The sequence below is a fragment of the Strix aluco genome, chromosome 8 (genome assembly GCF_031877795.1).
Source record: "Strix aluco isolate bStrAlu1 chromosome 8, bStrAlu1.hap1, whole genome shotgun sequence".
Lineage (NCBI taxonomy): Eukaryota > Metazoa > Chordata > Aves > Strigiformes > Strigidae > Strix > Strix aluco.
In genome coordinates this window covers 18,876,042-18,901,656 of record NC_133938.1, presented here as the reverse complement: position 1 = coordinate 18,901,656, position 25,615 = coordinate 18,876,042, and the positions used below count along the sequence as shown (strand labels likewise).

At 40.0% G+C, this 25,615-nt stretch overlaps 1 protein-coding gene across 4 annotated transcripts in view; it reads left to right on the top strand.

Moving 5' to 3' along the window:
* TGFBR3 (transforming growth factor beta receptor 3) overlaps positions 1–25,615 on the top strand; it is a 130,263-nt gene that overhangs the window by 54,597 nt on the left and 50,051 nt on the right. For all 4 annotated transcript variants that reach the window (XM_074832471.1, XM_074832473.1, XM_074832470.1 and 1 more), the window contains exons 3-4: positions 1,993–2,177; positions 23,783–23,920. In XM_074832471.1, the coding sequence (XP_074688572.1) occupies positions 1,993–2,177; positions 23,783–23,920 (323 nt within the window). The remainder of the gene's footprint in view (positions 1–1,992; positions 2,178–23,782; positions 23,921–25,615) is intronic.

The following is a 25,615-nucleotide window of genomic DNA, read 5'->3' as shown; positions in this document are numbered from 1 at the left end:
AGTCTTGCACCTTGTTCTTCATATGTGTTATGATAGAAGCATCTTAACAAATGTCAACTCCATTCTAGTCTGAGAGAAACAATTCAGTGAACAGGTGCTCCTTGGCTCTCAGTTTGTTCCCCAGCCCAAGAAATGCTTGTGGAGTTTAGAAATGCTTTTAATGCAGGTTGTATAACACCGTCTGCTGCAGGACTTACACATCAGTGGCTGAGCTAATTGATTAGTAGGTTCTCTGATCTGCCCTTGTACATCAGGAAAATAAGGCCTCTCTCCTGGTTGTGGTGGTGTTACAAATTCTAAGTTTTTGGTGTTTTTTAACTGAGCATCACTGTTTGGACTGGTCCCATTTTGTATGCATATTTCTAAAAAGGAATTTAAAACCCCCAGATAAACCTCAAATCTTCTAAGCTGGTGGTCAGTGCTGCTACCAAGCTCCTCATATAGAAAGTAGAAGGTTTGTTTATCTTCTGTACCCCAAGCACAGGCATGCGTAATTTATGCCTTGAGCATTGCCTTTAACAAATATTCCTGTTCTGTGGGAGCTGGCAGGATATATGTACTATGCACCGGTGGGTTTCAGGAACGGCCCCTTTGGCAGGACAAGGCATGCACAGCCCAAGGCACTGCAGAAATCTCTCTGAAATCTCTCTGTGCTCAGGGGCTTTGCTTTTTCTGGATAAAGTCTGTTTTAAGATGGACACTGACTTTTAAATGGCCAGCTGCTAACTGTATCTTGAGTGAACTGTCTTTTTAACCAGCAAGGTGTAGCTCAGTGCTAATATAATTAAACATATGTGTACACCAAAGTCAAATGATCTCTAGTGCTACAATAACTAGATGAGGATGTCACAAAACCAGACAGAGCTCTGCAATTTGATCAGTTGACGATTTTCTTTCATTCTGAACTTTTTTGAAAGAAGCATTTTACTTCAATTGCAGATGTATGCTATCTGGAAAAGAAAAATCATGCTTGTAGCTTATATTTCTCTTTCATGCCTTGTAGCCTCTGAACTGACTGGTTCATGTGAGTCTAATTCTTATCTGAGTGACTTTGGTGCAAATTAGGGGTTAAGTCAATTACGTTCTCCTGTGACCTGAATCAAAAACATACTGTATCTGTTACTGTCAGGGGTGGGTTCAAGCCATTTTGGAAAAGCAGAGCTGCTTTTCATAAATATTTGTCTTGCTTTAGTTTCCTGAGATATAGTTTAAATGTAAACTGCTCCGTATGTTTCAGCTTTTGTGCTATCTTGCTATATCACATCACACTGTCTCACGTACTGTATAAGAGTATGGCACTACATCATGCTGTGGTGATTATTTGAAAGGGCGTACACTCTGGTTTGGACTAGATATCTGTTATCAGTGTAGATAATTGCTGTCAGACACAAAATAGACTCAGTAAACAAACATTTCATTTTATCATGTGACAGATGCCTGCTGTTTTGTACAGTGTATTTGAACAACGTTCACTATAAATCAACACTGATTCAAAGGCAACAAATCCAACTCGCCCAAATCCTTCCTTATGTAATTACCTTTATACTAGAGATTAACTTCTTATTGTTATATATACATGATTACATTTTTTAATGTTTGGAGATAACAATGTTTGACATAAGCAAATAATTCACATCTATGACGAACCAATTCCTCCTACCACTATCACTGCTTTGTTTTTATTCCTCTGGGGATTTTTTGTGGCTTTTTTTCTCTTTTATCCTTGGTTTCCTCCATGGTAAACACAAGGCTACCTTCATTTTTGGAGTTCATACTTTAAATTTAGACTTTCAGAGAGAAATGAGTTAGCATATTCAGGAGAACTTAAAATAAAAGTGGAAATAGATGTCTTAATTTTGTAGATAATGAACGTGAAGCCTCTGCTTGTGTTCCTATGGGTTTTGTGGCCAAAAGGATGATGATTATTTGACAGGTATCATCTATGTATTGTTTTTTTCTCCAAATGATGTGCATCTATGTTTTCCATTGCAGGTCCTGTGCCTAGGAGTGAATGTGTCTTATCACCCGTTAACAATTCACACCCAGTCCATGCCTTATTGGAGAGTTTTACAGTTTTATCTGGCTGTGCAAGCCGAGGCACAACAGGCCTGCCGCAAGAGGTGCATGTCCTCAATCTCAGAAATCCCGAGGAGGGTCTTGGTCATCATGAAAGAGAGGTAAAGGGGAAAGTACTTTTTGTCCAGATCCCTGGCTACAAGTGTGTCTGCAAATGGGATTGTTCTACATTAATTTGCTGAATAAAGTTATTTCTGAATTGTGATCAGAAATACTACAAAGAAGCATGCACTACTTGCGTGGATAGCGTCCACCTTTTCGTGTCATATGAGTAAACTTCTTTCATACCCAGCCACTCTCTCCATCACCTTTCACAACCACAAAGTATACTTAAAAAAGGTGACGGGGTGGGCAAAAGAAATAAGAAACAGATTTAGATCTACAAGAGGCCTTTACAGAATTGGCTGTCTTCAAAAGCAGATCGTTTACCTAAATGTGTTGTAAATTAACATGAATACCTTTGGATCCCTGCCATGACCACTATAAACAAATATGTAAGTTCAGATTCTTTTACCCCTGTAATACGTCCTTAATGCTTCACTGAGGGGGAACTGCCAGAAAGCAACTGTTGTTGACTATGGTAGTACTTAAGTACAGCCCAATTACTTATTTATGTACGTTGCACTCGGAGGGACTGGAAAGAACTTTAGCTGCTCTAAAAGCAATAGCACAAGAAGAAATTTTTTGATGTTATGTTGTGCAGTACTGTTGTTTACTCTTAAAACACATCAAGACAGAGTGCCAAAGTGAAAACATTGTATGCCATGACAGCTAGGCTTCTTAGTTCATGTTCTTACAGTATTACACACACTAATCCTTAGTACTGCTGCATCCTGCGAGAGCAACGTGCGTGTACGCAATGAGCAGAACTTGTAATGAGAGAACAAAGATGATGATCTAGCAGGCGGAAGCTTAGAAGAAGTGGGTCTAAATCTGTGCTGAAAGAACTTTTAAGTGGAGTCTTTTATAGTGATTTAAATAAAGGCAGATACTCTTGGCCATAATCAAAGTCTTTCCACTGAGTTCAATAGCAGCCTTGTTGGGTTTGTGGTGTGTTCAGCTCAATGTGTATTGTATGCATCCATGAAACTTAAGCTGTTGTGTTCACTTTCAGTATATACAGTCTGATCTGTCTGATGTATTATGAAAAAGTTAACTATTTTTTTCAGTAGGCACCTCATAGGCTTCCCTTAATCAAAAATGTCAGGTCTTCTTCAGTTCTGTCATGAAACGAATAGAAAAATTACACTTTTTTTTTTGTAGGGCTGGGAATGAGAAACAGAGATTTTTATATTTGGTTTGGGTTTTTTTTGTTTTGTTTTTAAAAGCCTTTCTTAGTTTGCCAGACACTAGATTATCAGCCTGATGAGTGCACTGTGAATGCCTAAAGAAAGTGTAGGTATAACCAGTTATCTGGGAATGAAAACCAAATTGTACTTGGAATCTCTTTTTTTTTTTTTTTTTTTTTTGGTAACATGGTCTCTTATGAAAACTAAACAGCCTTATGTGATTCTGCTATGTATTTGTCAGTGCCTCTCTCATCACACAGGAACCTTTAAATCCATTGTCAAGTCAGCAAGTCATAGACAATTTTGGTATGAGGGATAGATGTCACAAGGTAATCACAAATTTTGTTGAAAACAGAAAAAGAGTGCCCTTGCTGTGGGGACATGGTATAGTGGCAACTTGTAACTTCTTAGTTATTAAAGGGTGCCTGGGGATGGGATGAAGCAGGCTACAGCTGGAGCTTATACCTCCTGAGAGACCAGAATTAATCAACTGCAAAGCACACATTTGATAAAATTAAACTTCCCTCTGGTTCGATGCTCCTAGCACTACTTGCATAACAGGGCTGTTTCTGCAGTTGTGTGCACACACGACATGAGCTCGAGTCACGCATGCATAAGGTTGCAGGCTGTGCCACTACTAATTGTCTTGACAGAACGATAGAAGATTTAAATATCTGGCTTTGGATAAAAATAGTTGCTGTCTAGCAGAAAGAGGTTGCTTATGCCTCTAACGCACTTGCAGTAAGAAAGCGGTTTGCCCCAAGCTGTCTTCTGTGTATGTCTGTGATATACCTAAGAGCAGGGCACAGAATATATTTCACAATTTGTAGCCCTTAGCCTCCTTCTCCCATCTCCCAAGCAGTTTCCAGTCACAGCTCTTGGAGATGGCTGCTCTAAAAATGCACAGGAAGCTGGAGCAAGGTTTGCTGGCAACAGTGTTGAGCAAAAGAGTGTAAACAACTTGGAAAGATTGGATTTTACTTATAGGATCAGACTTGGAAAACAAAGCAGAACAAATGTTATCTTTTCCATTATTGTAAAAATCAACTCCAAGTGGCCTTTTGTCTTAAAGTAGAATGTACCCATCACCTCAAGTTACATTACTTTGATTTACCAGCTGAGGTCTTTCCTGTTGCCTGCAAATGCTGATAGCAAAGGTAGAGAATTGTTTGTCATGCAGTATTTCTAGTATACTCCAGAATAAAAACAGTATTTTTGTTCAACAGTATGTTACTTAGATTCAGCAGCATTGCAAGCATATTTAAAATAAATCACACATTCATTCAGAGGTTGGCTGAAGTTCTGATAACATGGAATGCAAGATCTGGAAATCTTTAAATGAAGGGTTGCTTTGGGGGAGGAGGTCGGGTTTTGTTTTGTTTTTAACCTGCCCTGTGCTAGATGCTGCTAAATTACACATTCCTTACTTGCTGGGAGGAGTGTAAACTTCCCCTAGCAAATTCCTTGGAGGGCTCATGCATTAAACATACTTGTGCAGTTATCCTGGTTCTCATAAATATGCAACATACATGTATGCATTAATTTAACTCACTTTGGCACTTGTGTAGAATATACAGACAACAAGGTTCGCAAATTTAAACATAGGAAGGTGGCTCTGATGTGGGGGGAGGGCATGACAGGGGCATGTGTTCCTCCTATAACACATGCAGGCTTTTCTGTAAAGACTAGTAAGGTTTGGGTGCTTTTTCTTCCCTGTAAACTAAAAAAAAAAAAAAAAAAGGTAGTCTGGAATGGGATTATGTATTCTGAATAAATTTTGCAAAACTAAACCAGTAATTTAGCACTTTCATGTTAAGGCTGAACTCTGGTAAGTATAAATGCTGTGATCATATCTGTGATCTTCAAGGAATTTGTTTGTGTTTTACTTCATTAATTCCTGTTGGAGTGACATCTCATTTGTTGAGACTGTGAAGACACTTTCTTCAAGTAAGAACCCCAAAGTTCCAATCTTTTTCAAGTATTTCTTAGAAATGTGTTTTATCACAATTCATATTGGCCATGCTTTATCATAGGAAATAGAATACGGGTGCATGTAATAGTCACAAGTGTTTATATTGAACTTGGCATGAAAAATGCAAGCCTTTTTTGTTTGTTTTAGTTGATCAAATATTCCTGGGGAAGTGAGTGCATGTGTGCGTTTCTGTACTGATCCAGGTCTCAGCTGAAAGCCAGGAACTACTGAACTCTTACAATAACTTTCTCTTCAGCTCTGGGTATCTTCACTGCTTCAGTTTCCCAGTTTTTAGAAAGGAAATAGTTGCTTTCTTACGGAGCTGCTTGTTCTGCTAATGAGAAAGAATTGTTGTTTGTAGAGGCACTTTGAAAGTCTAGAGATTTGTACCAGAAAAATGTGTATAGAAAAATGTAAAAATTATTTTAAGATGAAAGTCACTCCTTGCATAGGTGTTTTATCAAGTCCTAAATTAATGGAGGATTCTCTTATTATACCTGTCAGTTGAATTTCCCTGAGCTGCTTCAGGCATGCTGCCCACAATTGAAATAGCTAAATGGAGAGCAGGGGCATATAAAATTAATCTCATGTGAATACTTAAGATTGAACACATAATGAACACATGGAATCAGAGTTCCTGGTAACCAATTCACTATTGTTTTCACTGACATCCTCATCCTCAGTAGCTTTAAGATGTTATGCCCAATACAGATGTTTAACATGCGTTATATGAAACGAAGTCAGGAAAACGAAAGACTCATCTTTATAATTTTGAGTAACGCCACTGAGGCTGTAATAATTTGACAGACTTTTTCCTGACTATCAGTGTTACTTGGCAACAATTTCATAATAAAAAATATTTTCCTTTGAGAGCAAACCTGATATTAAAATGCCTGTTAGTTCCTGTGGAGCAGGCTAATTATAATAACCAGGTACTTGCTAATGATGTATCAGGTTCCTGAGCCAACCCACTTATATAATTTTGCCCATCATTTTATGACTTTTAAGTCCAATATTTAAGAACTTTCTGAAGAGATCTTCTAAGCTGTAAAAATGGGACAGGAAAAGACTCTGAAACAGTCACCCGATAATGTATATCTACATTCTGACCTTTGCAGTGCATCCTGAATTCAGGATAATCCTGTGTCACAATGCTTTTGTATTTTAGGACTATGAAGATGTGGACAGTGAGGGTGATGAAAACCTTGTTCATTTTGCCTATTTTTCTATATATTTATGGTATTTCCCAGTGTGTTCATTTTAACACAGAAGCTTAACACCACAACAGCCTTATCCAAGGCTATGTCAGGGAAAAATGTTTTGTTTCATGCTCAGACATCCAGAGATCTGGGGACAGCCTTGAGATTCAGCCGCTTTCTGAAGGGGCCGCTTTCTGGGCGTGGTTTAAACATGCTGACCTGCTGCACCAGAGCTGGTTGGGAGGGCCTGGAGGTCTTGTGCTGACAGCAGGCAGGAAGGGAATTCAAGGCTTGTTATTTGATGGCTGGAGTTAGTGAGGGTTTTGTTACCTAGTCATTTGTTTTATTCCATTTTGTTTATTTCTTCTTCTAAAAGTGCATTTGTAAATACAAGTTTCCATTTAGTACCAATCAAATGTCCACTTAGGCTGTTTTCTGAGACTTCAGGTTCTCACAGTAAAAATAAGGTCAGCTTCTTTTTTTACTGTGGCTTTTTAGTGCTGAGCTCTTGGTGTCAGCTTGATGAGCAGCACTAAAACTGACAGGACAGGCTAGTTTGACTTAAATTTTTGAAACACCCTGCAGTTTGGGCTTAATAATCCAAATTAAAATAATTAGATCATTATCCTATGCAGTCCTAAACTCAGACCAAAATAAGAGGCTCAAGAATAAAGTTTATTACTTCTGTGAGATTAAACTTCTGAGTGAGATCACACATTTCACTAACATTAATACTGGATCTGTGCACTGCCAAATTACTTGGCTGTACAAATTTGATGTTTCTGGTGAGCTGACCAGAATATGTGGTGCAGAGTTAGGCTGGGAAATGAAGGACATGTTGCTTGGTTTGCCAGGCTGCATTGCATCTGCCCTCTGCTCATTTACTGTGGTACAGTGGGAAGCCTATGCTGCTGCATGTGGGTATGTTTGGTACTTCTGGTAGGCCAAAGGCCTTTGTTTTTAAGAAAAATAGTTGCTGCTTTAGAATCTTTCAAAGATAAAACAAAGCACTGTGCTTGTGCTTCTGCCAAGGTACAGACTGGATCTGAACACTGCAAGGGTATTTTGCAGTTCTTGCCTCTCCACTTTCTGACCATCTTTGCTTGGCAGCAGTAATGGATATCTAACTATGGCAGCAGACTTACAAGTGGCGATGCAAGTATACACAGGGTTGAACCAGAAGTGGCATGAGCTACCTGTAGTGAGATGGCTTGAGAGAAGGGTGGTGCAGGTGGCTATGTTGCTGCCCAGCCTGTCTGTGGATGAAGGAGAGGAGATGAAAGTAGTGGAGATGCTTAGTCTTTCTGGGGATGGAGAAGTCTGAGGTGAGATTTCAGATGAGAGGACTGATAACTTGGTGGCAAAGGATCTTGTTCCAAATGTGAGACAGTAAACCCTAAAAAGAAAACTACAGTGTGGGAAAGGTTTGTCGAGAGTCTCGTCTGATCTCATCCAGCTTCATGAGTCAACCAACAAGAGACTGTCTTTCAGGAAAGATTGTCAGTTGGAGTCTGATACCCTAAGTTGTGTAGCCAACCAGTTCAGTATTGGGAGTTGATAGACTCCAGAGTAGTTTGGGAAGCGACTTTTGCCTTTTGGCAAGTTCTTGCCTCATGCTTCCTGTGCTTGGCTTTGCAGTTTTGCTGCCACACATATGCTACACTTTGCTCACACTGGCTTCCCCAGCTGTCAGGGTTTCAGTGGGGCTGTAGATCTTTCCTGGTAATACATTACCAAGGAGTGGTATTTATTTTTGTACTGCATGTTTTTGTGGGCCACTGTGAACATTTTAAGACACCGTCTCTGGGTCTGGGTGGCTGTGTAATATTCAAGTTTTCCACAAAGCTTGGTTGGCTTCAACCTTGTATATGCAGGCCAGGTGTCCTGTTATGCTGATCCCATCAAGATCAAGTTGATCACTTTCACTCTGTTACTGCTTGTTTCTTGATGATCTGTGGCTCACAAAGTCATGCAGAGGCAACGTTATCAGCCCAACAAGGACCTGCAGTGGAAAACGAGTTTGGCCACCTGCAAACCTTTCTGTCAAGGCTGAGGTTGAGTGCTGCTTTTTATCACAGTCTTCTTCCACAGTGTTTTGCATACCACTTGTAAGAGTGAGGAAAGGGGCCCACATCAGAAGATCGAGAATGGGAAGCCCAGATAAATTACTGCTTCCACTAGTGCTCTGTGCCAGTGAGGTCTCAGAGTCAAGTGTGAGTGATGCTGTGGCAGACGTACTCCAGGAACACCCTGTATTTGTTCCTTGGAAAGCAGGAGTCCCTCATCACATGCATCTCTTGATCCTGGCTATTTTCCAAAGCTTGTCCACAGCCTGTGGTAACTCCACTGGCTCACCAGGGTGGTTTCAGTAACAGACTGCTTTACTCCCTTTCCCCACAGCCTTGCCTAAGAGCCCTTTCTGGGCTGCCAGAGTACTGGACTAAATCAGAAGTGAAGCACTTGATAGACCTTATGAAGCCTTAAAGATACTGGCAGTGTGCTCCACAGAAACTGTAATTGTTGAGTGTCTTTCTCGGATGATGCCATGTCTACTGAAAGCTGCAACTCCCATGCAGTTAATACACTAAAATCACACTGATGTCTTAATTGCTTCAATTGATAGACCCTGCATTGCTGTGTCTTTAAAAAACAAAGAAACCAACAGACATTCCAGCCTCCATTTCTTAAAAAGCCCTCACAGCCCTCTTCCCCCTCTTCTCTTCGTTAGCACTTTGAAGCATCTGTGCTTGCATAAAATCCAGCCTTTTTTAATGTGGCTTTTTCATCTTGTTTGCTCTGGATTGCAGTCTTTGTGGGTTGTTTTTAGCCAGCTCAGGATTTGCTGGTCATTGGATTTGGCAATTGTTTCAAGTTCTGCCCACCAGAACTGCCAGAGGAAGTTATGTGTTGGCCAGAGGAGCCTGTTTGTGCAGAGCCTGCTGTCCTGCAGGAGCATGGCTTGATGGGTGTTTACCCTTAAAGAGGCAGCATTGACTTCTCATGACTTGGAAAGTGCTGTGCAAACCCTCGGTATTTTCTGGTTTTAGAAACAGGGCTGTTTGCTGTGCACAGAAAGAGACCTGCTCTCAGTTTGAAAGCTGCGTGGAATGGTGTCTGAAGCCATGCCAAAGGCCCACCACAGAAGGCTAAAGGGTTCAAAAGTAAATATGTCAGAATGACTTCTGATTGCTCAATTTTTTTGTTTTTGCTGACTGCTATTTAAAATGACCTGTTTGAAGCTGAAAATTGGACTACTTTGTTTTCCTCTGCTGCAAGTGCCCACAAGTACTGATGTGCTGTTGCAGGACTGTAGAGAGAAATGGGGCTGCTACTGCTGTATTTACTAGATGGACTCTTCTTCCTCCCTCTGTGTTGCTTGTGTGTGTAAGCACACTGTGCACATGTGCTCACATGTTCTTTCAGGCAGATGGTTGTGTTTTGATTTTGATCATAAACTGTGATTCACATTCTTGGTCTCCAGTTCCCTCTTCAAAGCTTCTATCTGACGTGCCTTGGAGTATTTCTAAATTACTGCTTTGTCTATAGTCACTTTCCCCAAGAAAAGATAATTAAGGAAGCGATGACATTTCCAGGAGTCAGTTTATATTGCAAACTTGATGGACAGGTTCTAGTCTAGCTTTGTGCTTAGACGTGTGTGTGTGATATTGGAGCAACACTTGCCATGAGTGGTCATGTTTATGTTGTTCTCTGGAGTGTCTGTTTGAACCAAAAGCTGTAATAAATGAAGTTGTTCTCCTCCAACCTCCCAGCATCGGGGAAAATTTCCAACATAAATTGTGTGGAGCTTGCTGTGCCTGACAGCTATGCTTCTGTATCAGCTGAAAAAGTAAAACCTTGCAGTGGCAAGATATGAGAAGAGGAATAAATGTTTTAATTTTTTTTTTTAATGTAGATCATGCTTTTGATAACACTTGTCATACACAAGTTAGTGTTTCTCTAGAAGAATCTCTTATTTTCCCTGTGAAACATAAAAAGAGTACTTCTACAGTAGTAAAACGTCTTATTTAAAGAAGATGCGAAAATAGCACCACCGTGAGGTACAAACATCTGAAACTTAAATTGCTTGAAAAAGTTTGAAAAAATTATAGGTTATTTTTAGCTGATAGTGTCTCTTTAACAATTGCCATGGCAATTTCTAATACAGAAATATTTCTGTTATGATTGGAGCTTATGCCGTATGTGATAAACATGATGGTGGCAGTAGTTAGTGTTTCTAGATGAGAGGTAGTATTTGGTGATGACCCAAATCTCATCAGTGAGGGAGAAGTGTTAAAATCTGTCACTTGTCTGGAAATAACCAGCGTTCTCTAACCCTGAAGACTGATTGAAGTCTGGCTCACTCTTCTGTCATCACTCAAGGAAGCAGAGTCTTCATTTCTTCTACATGAACACGATCTGCTAGTGCACATGAATACCTAAGGAAGTTTTGAGGCCTGTTGGGAAATGTGACTCTATGACATTGGTTTTGCAGAGAAGCACAGTGGCACTTGCTTTGTAGGTATCTTTTCATAACAGACCATTGGAACATGCCTTCTTTCCTCCACTAGTTGGGTTTCAAGTGATACTTGCAATGAGGTAACTTGAGCACTGAAAATGCACCTGAAGCTGCATGGCAAAATACTGCACAGAAGGAGCAGCTGTCTGTTTTTACACTGTTAGCTGGAAAGCAAGACAGTATTTTCTTCAGTAAATCTGTTTTCAAGCAATAATCGTCAAGACAGTGTAGATACAGAGTGCATGGAATGGCATCATTGTGCAGGAAAATACTTGCATGACAGCCTCAGTAATGTCTTCTGGAGGATTTTGTCAGTTTTCATGGCTTTGATTCTGGAAGTATATACAGAACTGAGTAGTCTTACTTATGTGCGTAGGCCTGATTAAATAGAAAATTTGGTTCCTTAGGGGTTTGGTGGTTTTGCGTTTTTTTTTTCCTGTATAGTCAGTATCATAAATTCATTCTTTGAAATATTCCCAAAATACTGTTTTATTTGTAAAGAGCGTAAAAGTTCTCATTATTTTCTGAAGTTTGAAAATAGAAAAAATTCGGGAAAATGAAGACCTGCCACAGGGGAGTAGAGAGACAATGTATGGGTGACAGTTACTTTTAATCTTCTGAAAGCAGTTTCCTTTGTATTTAATTTCTAATACCATTTGTGAGCATATGTATTACCTACACACGCTTGCACCAATTCTTACTCAGGCTGGTGGGTTACTGACAATAAAGTAAACAAAGCTGTTTCCTAAATCTGGTGCTGCTGCTTAGGTTTTCAGTTTTTTATGACTCATGCACACACGCTGTTCTTTACCCTGGCTTGGAAAGCAAGAATTTAGTTTTACATGTCCAACAAAAATGTGAACTCCACATTTTACACTTCCCTGTGACTGTGCCTCTCTAAAAGACACCTGTAGAATGATGTTTCTTTTTTCCAGTCATCTGGATCTATGTGTGGTCTGGCTGCAAAACCTTTGAGGAGCAAATTGTTTTATATGTAGGGGCTTTCAAATGGCATAACCTTTTGTCCTGCAGTCTTTCCATCATCTGTTTCATGTTTGTTTGTAATCTTTTCTTGCTTTGTGAAGCCTTGTTGTCTCAGCCTCTTCCCGTTCTCCACCTGCAGATTTTGAAACAGTGGAAAGTAGGGTGTTCATCTGTTCAGGATTTACCCTGAGATTTGCAAATTCTGTATTTGGATTCCAGTTTTGCCATGATGTTCTTATGACACCATGTGCTATGTTACATCTGCATGGTGTTTTGCAGTTGAGATGAACTATGAAGTTGCTGTGTCTACTGTTAAAGCCTGGTAGAGATGAGATAGTGCTAACACAGAGTCTCTGAAACCACAGTTAGTATCATACTGAGCTATCACTAATAAGACCTGTTGAGAGGCAAGGTGTATCAATACCATAATGTTACATTAATGCAGCTATGTAATTTCTGGTTGGGTGGCTAGCACCTGTCTGACTTGCTGAAAATACAGACAGCAGAAACTTGTGTTTTCCTGGAAAGGCTTGTGTAGATTTGCTCAGAATGCCTCAAATGTGTTTAAGGACAATGGTCCTGGCAGAAGTTTGTCGTCTGTCTCTTATCTGTCAGTTTAAGAAGCATTTTATTTGGGACAAGAGCTGCTTTTTAGTATGTACTCATATATCCTCCAACATAGTAGTGACCTCCCTTTGTTTTTTCAGGACATTGGGCACTATGTTATACAACTATCTGGTAATAGTTTAGGAATAGCAAAAGTGGAGTATAAAATTAAACTTACTTTGCAGCCCAGCTGATTCACCAAAAAAACCCCTTAGATCTGCAATATATGTATGCATAAGTGCAGAATAGAATATTCTCTGGGAAAATGTTTCCTTTTCACATGAGTTTTCTACCCTAATTGTAAAGTAAAACAGTCTGATGTGATACCATTTTGTGAACAGGCCACTTAACAACAGTAGGGGTGTACTTGTAGCATACAGGAATGGATCCTGTGCCCTTAAACAGATCTAAAGCCAACAAGAAATTTTCCCACAAAATGTATAAAAGGAGAACTTTCCCCTTAGGGTTCATTATATGGCATGTGAACAGTATTGACATCTACTGATTTATGCATTGTGTTTTTAGGTCTCGAGTGCTGGGAAGCCTGACTGCTTTGTGGAAGGGCAGATGACACAAATGGTTTCACTTAGTATTTGAGAGTCTGAGTGTCTAGCTTGGGTCACAGGAGAAGTGGGCGAAGTGGTTCCAGCCTTGCACTGGTGGGCATGGGCTTTCCATTGAACAAACCGTGGGGCTGATCGCTGTGGGCAGCCTTTGCTCTGCAGGTGCCCAAAGCGGAGATAGTGTGTGAAGATTAGATTTGGCTGGCAGAGATGAGCAGAGATGCTTGTGCAGAGACTGTCTGCTTTCTTTGCTGTAGTCAGAAGTTTTTGAAAAATCTTACTTTTCAGGAGAACTTGGGTTCTCCAAACTATATATGCATGAGATAACACTGAAGACATAAAAAACAGATTGAAATATATATGCACAGGGAAAGCTGGATCTTTTATTGTTCAGGTAAACAAAGCTAAAGTAAGCAGTTTACACATGTGTATGATCTCTACATAAAAGTTATCAGTAAACTGTATGCTAATACAGTTATTACCCTTTGTATTCTGAAATAGTTGTCCTTATATAAAGCCTCAAGTTTTTTCACTTTTATTATTCTCGCACTATGAAAGTAATACCACTTTCTAGTGCAAATAGGACTTCAATAACTGTCCTGCCTGTTTGCCAAGTTATTTGTATCAGGAATAGCTTTGGATTTTTTTGATTACCTAGGTATTTGCATAAATGATTAACATCTAACATAATGTGATTGCATTTGGCAGCTCTAGCTTAAAATAACAACTTTGGAACACTAGAAATTAACTGGCTACGTTTTTATCTGAAGATAAATTATGTCACTGAGCTGTGGGCAGAAATGATCCAACATCTTCATGAAGTTAGAAGTATTTTGTAATGTCTCTTTGTGTCAGAACTTTCTGACACTGTGTGAGCTGTGGTGCTTTCTGAATGGGCACTTCAGTGAATGCATTTCCAGGAAAAATTTACAGGCATGGTTGCCTACTCTTACACTTTTGAGGAGAAAGTATCGCTGGTGCAGTAAAAACATCAGTTATGAACGAGATACAAGTGACAGTGCTGCCAGGTACCGAGCAGTAATTTTAATGCCATACAGCATGCGACTGTACTATACTGTACTCATCTTACACATGATGTATTTGATAATGTTATAGTACTAAATTTTACTTGTAATTTGCTTTTTTAGTCTTTTGTCTGGAGCAGCTGAATTATGAATCCATATGAGGAGATCTAAACGTGCTGTAATTCCATCCTGTTACACAGATCCTCAGCTTGTTCATTTAATATTTAGGGCTAGAAAGGTACCAGAACTTAGACTGGAGGAAGAACTACAGATAATATTTGAATATGCTGCAAGCACTTAGGCTTTTTTTCTGATGGACTCTCTTTCATCAGGCTGTTGGATACAACTACTGTGTCAGTGGATGGGCAGGTCAGTTTTCAAGCTGGTTCTGAGGGTAAACCTTAGATCTTCGTTAAAGACGGTATGTCCATTTGAGTACATTGCTTTGCTCTGAGCATAATAGATGCCAAATGCAGGGGTGATGCTCCATGCTAATTGAGGGCAAAGGGAGCTTTGCGTAGTTATCCACCTGAACACATGCGTTGGGGCTGCCATTTCTCCTCTGCATCATTAATAATGCATCTCCATGTTAAAGTGACCTTCTGGGAACATCATGCATACTTCAGAATAGTTTGTTAGTGGATGTTGGCATGCATGTGTGGTGCAGGACTTGAATGTCTTGATTTGTAAGCTCTTTGGTGAGGGAACTGTCTGTGTCTAGGACAGCGCACCCTGACCTTTAGCCCCTGTTGCAGGACAAATAGGAAAAAAACCCAGGAGATTTCAAACACCTTTCAGTCAAAGGTTTCTGACAGTACTTCTTAATGAAAAGCATGCCATGGGCCGTAGATCATAGTTGGGTAGTCCTTATTAACTTTTCTGTTTTCTTGCCGCCTTTTTCATGGAGCCCAGTTTTCCAGTCTGGGTGGTAGACCGTAAAGGGTTAGCAGATCGTGCAATAGTACTCTTTTTTATAAGGTAACATATGGGACCACATCAGTCTCTGGCTTAATGCCAGTAGTTTCAGTGGAATTATACCAGGGGTGAACGTTTCCCATGATTTTCACAATTGAGCTATAACTGCTGTTTAGTCCATCTGATTCTTTCTGCAGAGCATGGGTGAGAAGGTCCAGGCAATGCTAATCCATTTGCAACCATGTATTTAGGATAAAATGAGCAAAGGGTTGATTTTGGAATTAGTTTAGTGTTACCTGAGCCTTGGAAATAAACTTAAGTCCTTCACACACCTGGTAGATGCTACCAGGGACTCAGACCCGTTCCCCGAGGACTGAGTTGTACCTCATCCTGGCAGTAATGCAGAAAGAAAAGGACTTTCCTTCCCCATGTATGCCTCATGCATCATAGCCCCCTTCCTCTCTCCTGAAGGGGCAGGTCCCTGCCACAGCAGCATCCTTTAGCACTGGCCTGACAGAGAGAAGAAAGCATGGTGCGTCTCTGGCAGGGGCTGCGAGGGTGGCACAGCTTCGAGTTCTGCTGGAGAAAAAGTAACTGTGTGTGGGTATGAGTGCTTGTTTTTTAGTGGTATAGCATTTTTCCTGAAAATATTTATTACTCTTTATACTGTTCTGAGGATCATCTGTCTCATTGCTGGGGTGAGTTTTCAAAAAAACAGGTGCTTGCCCTGTATGAATAAATGAGTCTGCATTGGAAAACCTTTCCAGAAGGGAAGTGGTGGGGTCTCATGTGCTTATAGGAACTTGCTTATACAATTGTTTGATTTAAGAGTGCAAATATGTAACCCCTTGAGCAAAAGTACTTTCAATCAGGCTTACCATGCGAACATATTTTGTGTTTCTTGGAAAAATCAGCAAACTTGGTCTCAGAAACTGTTGGCTCCTAAAAACTGGACATTGCAATCTACTACAGCTGGCTTGGTATCAAATCTGTAACACAATATTCAATGAGCATAGCAAAAATACAGCGGGGGGAAAGTGGTCCGTTTTGAATTTACAGTCCCTGCCTAAAGAATACCCTTTTTCTTTACTTTCATCTTCAAAAAGAAAAGAATTGGCCAGGAGATCCATCCCAAAGCAATAGATAAACACTTTTGGAAAGAAATACAGTACTGGCTCCCACCACTTGAGATGGATTCATGGATTAATTCTTGACTGAATTCTTTTATAGCCAGTGTATTGACATTATATTTTTCAAGTGAATTTCAGTAGAAATTCTAAACCTCTTATTGTATAATACACACTGATGAGCTGTAAAGCTAAATTTCTTCATATTAGTTGCTTTGACTAACCAGAATAATTTATGTCCTATAAATATTATATTAACAAAAAGAGTGTGAACAGTTATAGAGGGCAGTGATAGGAGTAAATTCTCAGATTTGTGTTCTAAATTTTGCCACCTTTGTACTAATTAATCTTCACAGCTGAATAATGAGTTAAGATGTCATAAATCCATCTTTAGTGCATCCCTTATAAGTCCAAAAATGTGTTTATATGATCTGAGAGTTAAAATTAATTTTTCTCTTCTCCTTTAGAGAACAGCTGTCCTAGCCTGGGCAGTGTAATTCAATACAACACAGAATATTTTGTCCTGGTTTAGTAGCACAAATTTGTAATGGCTGTTTTGGAAAATGTGCTATGAATTTATCTAAAGGCCTTCACACTGGAATAGTTAATTCAACCTTACAAGTCCTTGGCACTTGACTTTCATCTTTTTAGAACAAAACACAGAGTCTGTGATTTGATGCCTTGCAGTCAGCAAAACAAAATGGTGCTTTAACAGCAGTATTTACTTTGATCAGTTTTCAGCATTTGTGCCCTTGCCTTTCACGTAGTACAAATTGCTTTACCAGAGTAACGGGGCAGGAGCCCGTAGACTGTTTTTGTAGTTGGTTTCTGTGGTGATACTCAGCCTTCCATGAAACTGTGATCTCTGGGGACAGAGAAGACTCTGCAGCTGCCTTAACCTTGCTGCTGCTAGAGACCTTAAAGGAACTCTTTGCAGACTGCAGGCAGCAGTGACCAGCCTGAATACATGCACATATAGCTGACTAAGTAATGCCAGCCTGTTTGATAGACACGGCACCTATGAAATGGGGTATCTTTTTAGTCTTTATTTTATTTTTTTACAGTGTTTATAATATATATTGAAAAATGTGTTCTAGCGAAAATGATAGAACTTCTCTGTGGTTCACGTCCTAGTCAGAGTTATATGCTTTGTTGTTGATATCCTTTTTAAAAATGAATGTGTAAGTTTTGTTGTAAGATTTTTAGAATACCTTCAATCTTTAATTTTTGCTTATGACCAAGTTGTCATATTCCTTTCAAGTTAGTCATGTATTATTTGGAGGAGTATGTGCCAAAGGAGGCTGCGAAGGGCAGACATGAGTCTGGAAGAGGAGCTTGCTCTGACAAACAGCAGCTGAAGCTGAGCCTTTCTGAGAGGACCATTGCTGACACACATGTCCAGAAGGTCTGGCCTAACTATTGATTGCACAATGAAAATACTGGCTATGCAACAGCTCAGTGATCAAATGAGTCCTTTGCTGGGAGTGAGAGATGTGTTGGACCACATTGACTTATTTTCCTGTACTGTTGTTATGCTGCTGCCTGCTTGGTTAATGTGCTGTCCCTTAATGTGTTTTAAAAATAACATAGGCAGAGCAATAGCAGCTGCTTCTTAAATGAATTAGGTGACCTGAAAGTGCTTTAGTCTGTTTAATGATTCTGGTTTAATTTTCTTTGGGTATTGTTTGACCAAACTGCTCAGAGAGCTGTCTGAGATGCAGAAGACTTTTGATTCAAGTAGTACGTTGCTGAGAAGTACAAAATGTGTGTATTTTATAAGCTCACTTGAACCTATAAGAATGGATGGAGAATATATCTTTTTAGATCCCTCATTTAAAGAAAAAAAGCTTATATGGGAGTTTCAGAAAAATAATGAATTTTGCCACAGAGTTCAGTGAGTTCAGAATTTCACACCATGTCTTCATATCTAGCTGTACAGTGCTGAACACACGTAGCACTGGTTTCTGATGGAGTTTCTGGGCAATGCTTCACATAAATATTTAATAATATGGATTCTGCCAGTTAAAATACAAAAAGAAAGGGAAAATTTCTAGTTAGTTCTTCTGCTATTAGTTAGAAACATTTTGTTTGGTGGTTTGAAGTGATCCAGTAGCTTTCTATTAATTTGTGGAGTATTTAGAAGGTGCTATGAACTGTCTAGACATTTGAGAAAGTACATGCCTTGAAGAGCTCACAAGCTAATATGAGACAGAAAGGTGGCTGGGGAAAGGGGAGCACCACTTAGGATTCAGCCAATATATGGTTTAACTAGAGCCACAGTGGGGACACTCTAGCAGAAATGATGTTTTGGTGAGAGATATTGTTGTAAAGAGTAGGGGTGAGGATCTTCCACTGCAGTGCTGTGGATGGAGGCAGCTGTGCCAGAAGTTAGCAAAGGGGCAAGAAGGTGGGAGCACAGATGTGACAGCAGAATATTTAACAAGGCAGAGCTAGAGAGAGGGATGGTGTCACGCTGGAGGTGCTGGTACAGCTGAAGTGTGGAACTTGTGTTTGTGTCAGTGGCATAAGCTTATAACAGCTTACAGTCCTGTTAAGGCTTTCAATTTCTAAAGCAGGAGTGGAAGAGGCATTTGCGTACCTCTGGTGCATAGTTGAAGTCCAGGCTCTTACTTGGACTCCACAGTTCAAACTACTGCCTTCCACACAGAAACACCTCTCACCTCCCTGGTGAGCTGTTTTGACCACGTCTACCTTACTTGGGCTGAAATTTCTATGTGATAGCCCACTGACTGTTGTTATGCAACGTAAAACCTGTATGTTTGGCAGCTAGGTTATTGGCAAAAAGCTCTTGAATGCTAGTAACTCCCCAGCAGTTTGCTTGAAAATCTTTCCAAGGACTAGGAAAACGTCTCCCATAGTAGATACCCCTGTTGTGCATCAGAAAGCAATCATAAATATTAGGAGGGAAAATAGTTCCACTGTGAGGAGTCTGTTAATTTCGTGCGAGTTGTCAGCGGGAACAGTCACATTCAGGCTAGGCTACCCTCTACTGCTCATCAGTGCTAGCTCTGAAGAAAAAATGAATTATGAAAAATATGATGACCAAGATGGTGCTGAGTGGTTTTTAAGCAGCTCTGTGGGGTTTTTTTGGTCTGGAAAACCAAGTTGGTGCCGAAAACTCTGTTATGCCAAGAAGTATAGTGACAGCGAATACATATGCCAAGGAATATAGTGACAGAGGCAGCTGCAGAAGCATGCTCATGTTAACTATATTCTTTCTCAAGTTTAGGACTGGGAATATGAATTCCACATTATGTGTTTTGTTGCTGTCTTACTCGTAAGCAAGCTGAGGAGTGCAGTAATGCAAAATTAAATTTATTCTGAAAATTTTCACAGGAACACTTAATTTACTTATAAAAATTAACTGATTTTGTGTTAAAGTCCTGTAACTTTTCTTAAGGATCAGCTTGCACGTTTCAGGCAGAAATGTAGGAAAATTCCATTATGTGATATAACTTATGCTACAGTTCCAGCCAAAGGCATGGATAGATATGTCACCACTTCTGAATAAGGCTCAAACTTTGTTGATTATTTCCATGCATGTATGGAAATAATCATATATGTGTATATTATATACATATTTAATTTCCAAAGCCTAAAGGAATTGCAACTATGAAATCTGATATTAGATCCAGTTGCAAAGAGTCTCTGACTTTCTCACTAAGGTAGTATGATTGCTCTGTATGCTCTCTCATATGACCAAACCAACAGGCAGAAATCTTCATGAAGTCTAAAACATCTGTCTTGTCTGATAGATGTTGGCTTTGAATAAACTTGTCTGAGATCAGTTGAAACAGAGATACTTCTCCATTTCCTTATTATCCAAAGGACTTGGCCTAGCTGTTTCTGAGCTGAAGTTTTCAGTGTGTGCTATATTTCTTCTATCATTTCTGGTTTTAATAAACACCAGCAGTTTTTAAATAGCAAAAATTTCAAACATTTCTAATAGGAGCTGCTTCTTAGTATTGACTTGACAGTCTAATAAAAACACAGCCAGGGTGCAAACCCAAGTTGAGTGCCCCCGTTGGCCAGTGTGAGAGGATTGTTACTGTTTTCCTGTTGTTGGTTATTAAAGTACATAAACCTATATTATAGCTTATTTCATCAATATTTACATTAGTCTACTTCATTTAGGATCAGAAGAAATCCCTTATCATTACGTGTGAAAATGTGGCTATGGGTGCGTATGATAAGAATGGATGTGTTTAATATTTACTCAATTTAGTGTAGTAGATTTTCTCTTTGATGCTTTAAAGTTTAGAGAGTTTAAAACTGAATGCACTTTATGCCATTTGGAGCTGAAAAAATACCAAAATAAAATTTGAACTCATATTGAAATTCAACAAGGCCAAGTGCAAGGTCCTGCACATGGGTCAAGGCAATCCCAAGCACAAATACAGGCTGGGCGATGAGTGGATTGAGAGTAACCCTGTGGAGAAGATCTTGGGGGTATTAGTGGGTGGAAAACTGACTATGAGCCAGTAGTGTGCACTCACAGCCCAGAAAGCCAACTGTATCCTGGGCTGCATCAAGAGAAGTGTGGCCAGCAGGTCAAAGGAGGTGATCCTCCCCCTCTATTCCACCCTCATGAGACCCCACCTGGAGTCCTGTGTCCAGCTCTGGGCCCCCCACCATAAGAAGGACATTGAGCTGCTTTAGCACGTCCAAAGGAGGCCACAAAGATGATCAGAGGGCTGGAGCACCTCCCCTGTGAGGACAGGCTGAGAGAGTTGGGGGTGTTCAGCCTGGAGAAGAGAAGGCTCCAGGGAGACCTTAGAGCAGCCTTCCAGTACCTAAAGGGGCTCTACAGGAAAGATGGGGAGGGGCTCTTTATCAGGGAGTGTAGGGATAGGACAGGGGGTTACAGTTTTAAACTGAAAGAGGGGAGGTTTAGATTAGATATAAGGAAGAAATTCTTTACTGTGAGGGTGGTGAGACACTGGCACAGGTTGCCCAGAGAAGCTGCGGCTGCCCCCTCCCTGGCAGTGTTCAAGGCCAGGTTGGACGGGGCTTTGAGCAACCTGGTCTAGTGGAAGGTGTCCCTGCCCACGGCAGGGGGCTGGAACTGGGTGATCATTAAGGTCACTTTCAACCCAAACCATTCTGTGATTTGCTAGATCAGGAGTGCAAAAGATAGAACCGGGCTACTTTGGTAAACTTAGATTACAGTAATTTTATTGCTTTAAGAAAACATAACCCCGGAACAAGGTAATTATATTTAATAGTTTAAAGAGCTTATTACTAATTAGCTGTGATTACAGCTGAAAAACCACAAGAATTAATGAAAGCTTTTTAATAGCTGTAAATTTAATAGCAGTTCTAAACACCTTTTTCTTTCCCCTTTTGCCTCTTCATTTCTAGACAGAACAACAAAGTGGGAGTCTTGTAAAACAAATAATTTTTGTCTTCTCTCTTCTTTTCAACTAACAGAATTATTTTGGCTCTATAGCCTGATTCTGTAAAGCAGTATTTATAGCTAAGATCCATGACTATTTGACATTTGAAGCCTCTGTCATCCTGTTAGCATTCAGAGTGCTAACACCCTGCAGTTTCCTAAAATGAGGTATTTTATTCTTTTGAGACAGAAATAGAGAGAAATGGGGTCCCTGGAACATGTGGTAATCTGTGGTACTTAATGTTTTCTTTTGGAAGTGCATAAATACAACTAGGGCTCCTGCTCCAAGAGGCCAAGTACTGAGAAAGGTGACTGCCTTTGGGTGGAAGGTGGCGGTGCCCAGCCTTCCTCCAGGCAGAGCTGGCACTGCCCCTGGCTGCTGAAGAGAAAAGGTGCTCGTTCTTTAAAACAATCTGGTTTTAGTACAAATACAGAATTATTCTTTTAATATCAGTTTTCCAACAAGTTTAAATCAAGCATAACAAAGATGAAGATAGGGACATTTGACATCTGTTTCACTGTGGGGACTTGAGACATGTTCATTCAGTGGCTTTTAAAAATCTAGTAAATTCTCCATATAAGCATCTGCTTAACAATTGGCCTGGTAACACAGCCAGTTGTTTGCTAGCTTTTTCACAAGTTCTTTCTGCTGCTCTCCAGGTGTCTGTCAGACCTGAGACCTAGGTTTGACTTTGTCTTTGCAGTGATGGCAAACTTTTCACTTGGGGCGGGGGTGAGGAATAAAGGAGAAAAAAAAAAAAAAAAAAAAGCAAAGCTAACTTTTTGTTTTGGAAAGATTTTCAACAGTAATGGGTACCTAATATTCAGTTTGGTCTCTAACTGTCATCTAGTTAGTTGGCCAGATGAATCTGCATTTACTTTAATGGTAAACTAACTCATACTTACCACTATATAAGAATAATGCAATAAACGATACATAGTGGCTTCTGTGTCTCAGATTTCCTTTCAAATTCTCTAGCAGGAGACAAAATTCATTCTGAATTACCTGTATGCTCATTTCTGTGGGTCATGACTCGAATTGGTGGTTGTGTTCATGTTTGCTCCCTCTATACCTTTTCTAGAAAGAGCTGTGATTGTCAGAGAACCTACCTGCCACCCACTGTTGTGAGACATCAGCTTGCCTGCTTAGTCTGTGTGATGTCTCTCCATTGCACACTAAAGCTTTTTACATTTAAAGCAGGATGAACTATCAAGCCAAATGCTGACTGCTTAAAAAGCTTATTAGATACTGCAAAAACACTGTGACTTCAATTACAAGATGTTATATGCTAAAAACTGACAGGCTGTTCTGTGTCATATGTTTGGTTAGGGTTTTGCCCCACATTGGCCCCGTTCTAGAAGGACAGCACTGGGATATGAGGAGCTGGGCAGGAGGGGCTTCCAGCAACCACAAGCTGGTTGCTTAAAAATCACCTTTAACAGGTTGCCTCACTTTTGTGATGTCTACTTTCCTCGGATCATTTTCCCCACGTATCCTTTTAGTCCCTGAAGACAGGCATTTTCCTTCCCTAGTGTATGTTAAAATTTCTGTTGGAATTCCTTCCATAAACTAGTGCGGTGCTTGCTTGTGTTTCTGGATTTGTTCCTGCTGTTTTTTGTTTGTTTAGTTTTATTTGTTTTGCAGGTTAGATTTATGCCCTAATAGCAACAACAGATGAGGTTTGTACTCTAAGCCAGCTTTGTAGGCTACCATCTAGAAACCAGAAATTGGAGTTTGCCTTGCAGTTCTTTTTATCTCCTTGTTCTCCAGCTCTCAGCTTAGTGGCTTGACCTTTTGCATAAGCTATTTTTCATCAGCATTTGCCAAGGTTTTCTTAAACACTTTAGCAGTGCTTTGCAAGCGTAGAGCACAAATGTTAACTATTTCATTCTTTGTATTATCTGTGCTCTGTTGACTGATTTTTTTTTGGAAGTAGATTAGTCTATAAACGAGCCAAGATGTCTGAATGCTGAAAACCATGATATAGATATAATATAAATATAATATAAAATGACCTTTGATTCATTTTCAAATTTCACTTTGGTTTTGAAACTTATAAGGAAGTATTAATGTATTTCTGTGTTTTTCTGTAGGTCACATTACATTTGAATCCAATTTCATCAGTGCATATTCACCAGAAGCCTCTGGTGTTTCTTCTCAACTCCCCTTTGCCTCTGGTCTGGAAGCTGAAAACAGAAAGACTGGCACCTGGAATCCGAAGAGTTTTCTTTGTAAGTATGCACAGTCCTCTGGCCTGCTCTATATCATAGCTACTTGTCGCACAAGACATGGAGTTAATGGCATTCATTTGGAAAGTTTTCAAACATACATTAAAAAAAACAAGTTAACAGGAGGTCAAGTTTCGGTGTAGGGCTCTGGGGAGCAGTTAAGGTGGTAGGGCAGAGCAGTTTGGAAAAAGTACCCAATTACTTGTTATGTGAATTCAAGGAAAAGAAAGCAAAACTGCTTTTTCAGAATCTGCATATCATGTAGTTATTAACACTAGCAGCCATTCCAGTTCAAAAGCTGTGAGGTTATAACAGATTGCCAGTCCTGATTAGAAGTTTAATAGTACCATAATACAAAAAGCCTTAAAGCAATGGGAAGTGTTATGGGTGGACGCTAGTTGTGTGGTCTGTGACCAGACCGAAAATCTGTATGTATTGAGCTCAACATGTACAATTACGGTTTATGTCTCTGATGAAGCTGGTCTATGGAAATGACCGAGCTAAACCCAGAATGAAGTCATTTTTATTTCTCAGAAAGGCTGGAGCACTGCTTATAATGTAGGATCCAAATATTACCTAGTATTTGTAAATCATGTCCTTACAGTTTGCCAGGACATTCAAGTTTGCTATTTGTAATGAAACAGACAAGTTGTTTGGATTAAATTTTTAATGTGTGACATCATGTCTAATCATGAGTTGTCTTTATTAAAGTTGCAGATTTTACTATATTCAACTCTAATTGCAGAACTAAACTTGATTATTTTTAGCTGTATCCTTATAGGGTTTAATTTTGCTCCTCCAGCACAGCTGTAAGAAAGACTGTTTCTGCAGTACCTGATAGGAATTTAATGGTGTCACTGTGCATCAGCAGGAGGGGAAGGTGGACAGTGCTGCTGCATTAGCACACTGGGAAGGGACACTGCTCTCTCAGTTGATCTGATATGGTGGTGACACTGTTAAGTGCACCAAGAGTCCTATCACTTGCTGGACACCAAAAGCTTTCTGGGATTGTTTTTCTTTTTCCTGTCGTCAGGGTACAAGAGTAGGAGTACCCTTGATATTTTGAACTTTGAAGGACTCCCTTCTGTTTCCAGTACAGTGTGTTACTGATTGGTGCAAAGAACGCGGGCTTGTTTGTGTTCTAAGGTATTCACAATCTCAGGTGTTCTTATTACAGTTAGAGGCTCTTGGTTGTTATCTTCTTGTTGACCATTCCTGGTATATGTCCTTAATGCAACCAGTACAGTTCAGGTACGCTTAGAAAATGACTGAGGAACAAGATGATAAACAACAGTATGATAAGAGTCCTCACTCCTCTCCTGGCCAAAAGAAACAGCAGCTTTCATCAGTTAATCAAGTCTTGGACCTACTTGCAGTTTATTTTTGATTTCCTCCTACAATTACTACATCATCACTCCCACTTCATATCAGTTAGTTTGTGTTCAGCTATCTCTTTCCCTTTCTGCTTCCTCCTCCAGGATTTTCCCTCTCCCCTCGCCATGCCTCTGTGAGTGAGGAGGAGCTCTGCTGAGAGCCATCCATTTCTGCTCAGCAGACTGCCCTGGTGTTCAGACTGCTCTGCTTGCATGGTTTGCCTCAGCAGGGCTTCAGCAGGCTGCATTAAGGCATAGGAACAATTGGAATGTGCCTAAAGCCTCAGCTGCCAAAACCGTACCATTAGCTAAGTGTTTGCTTCAG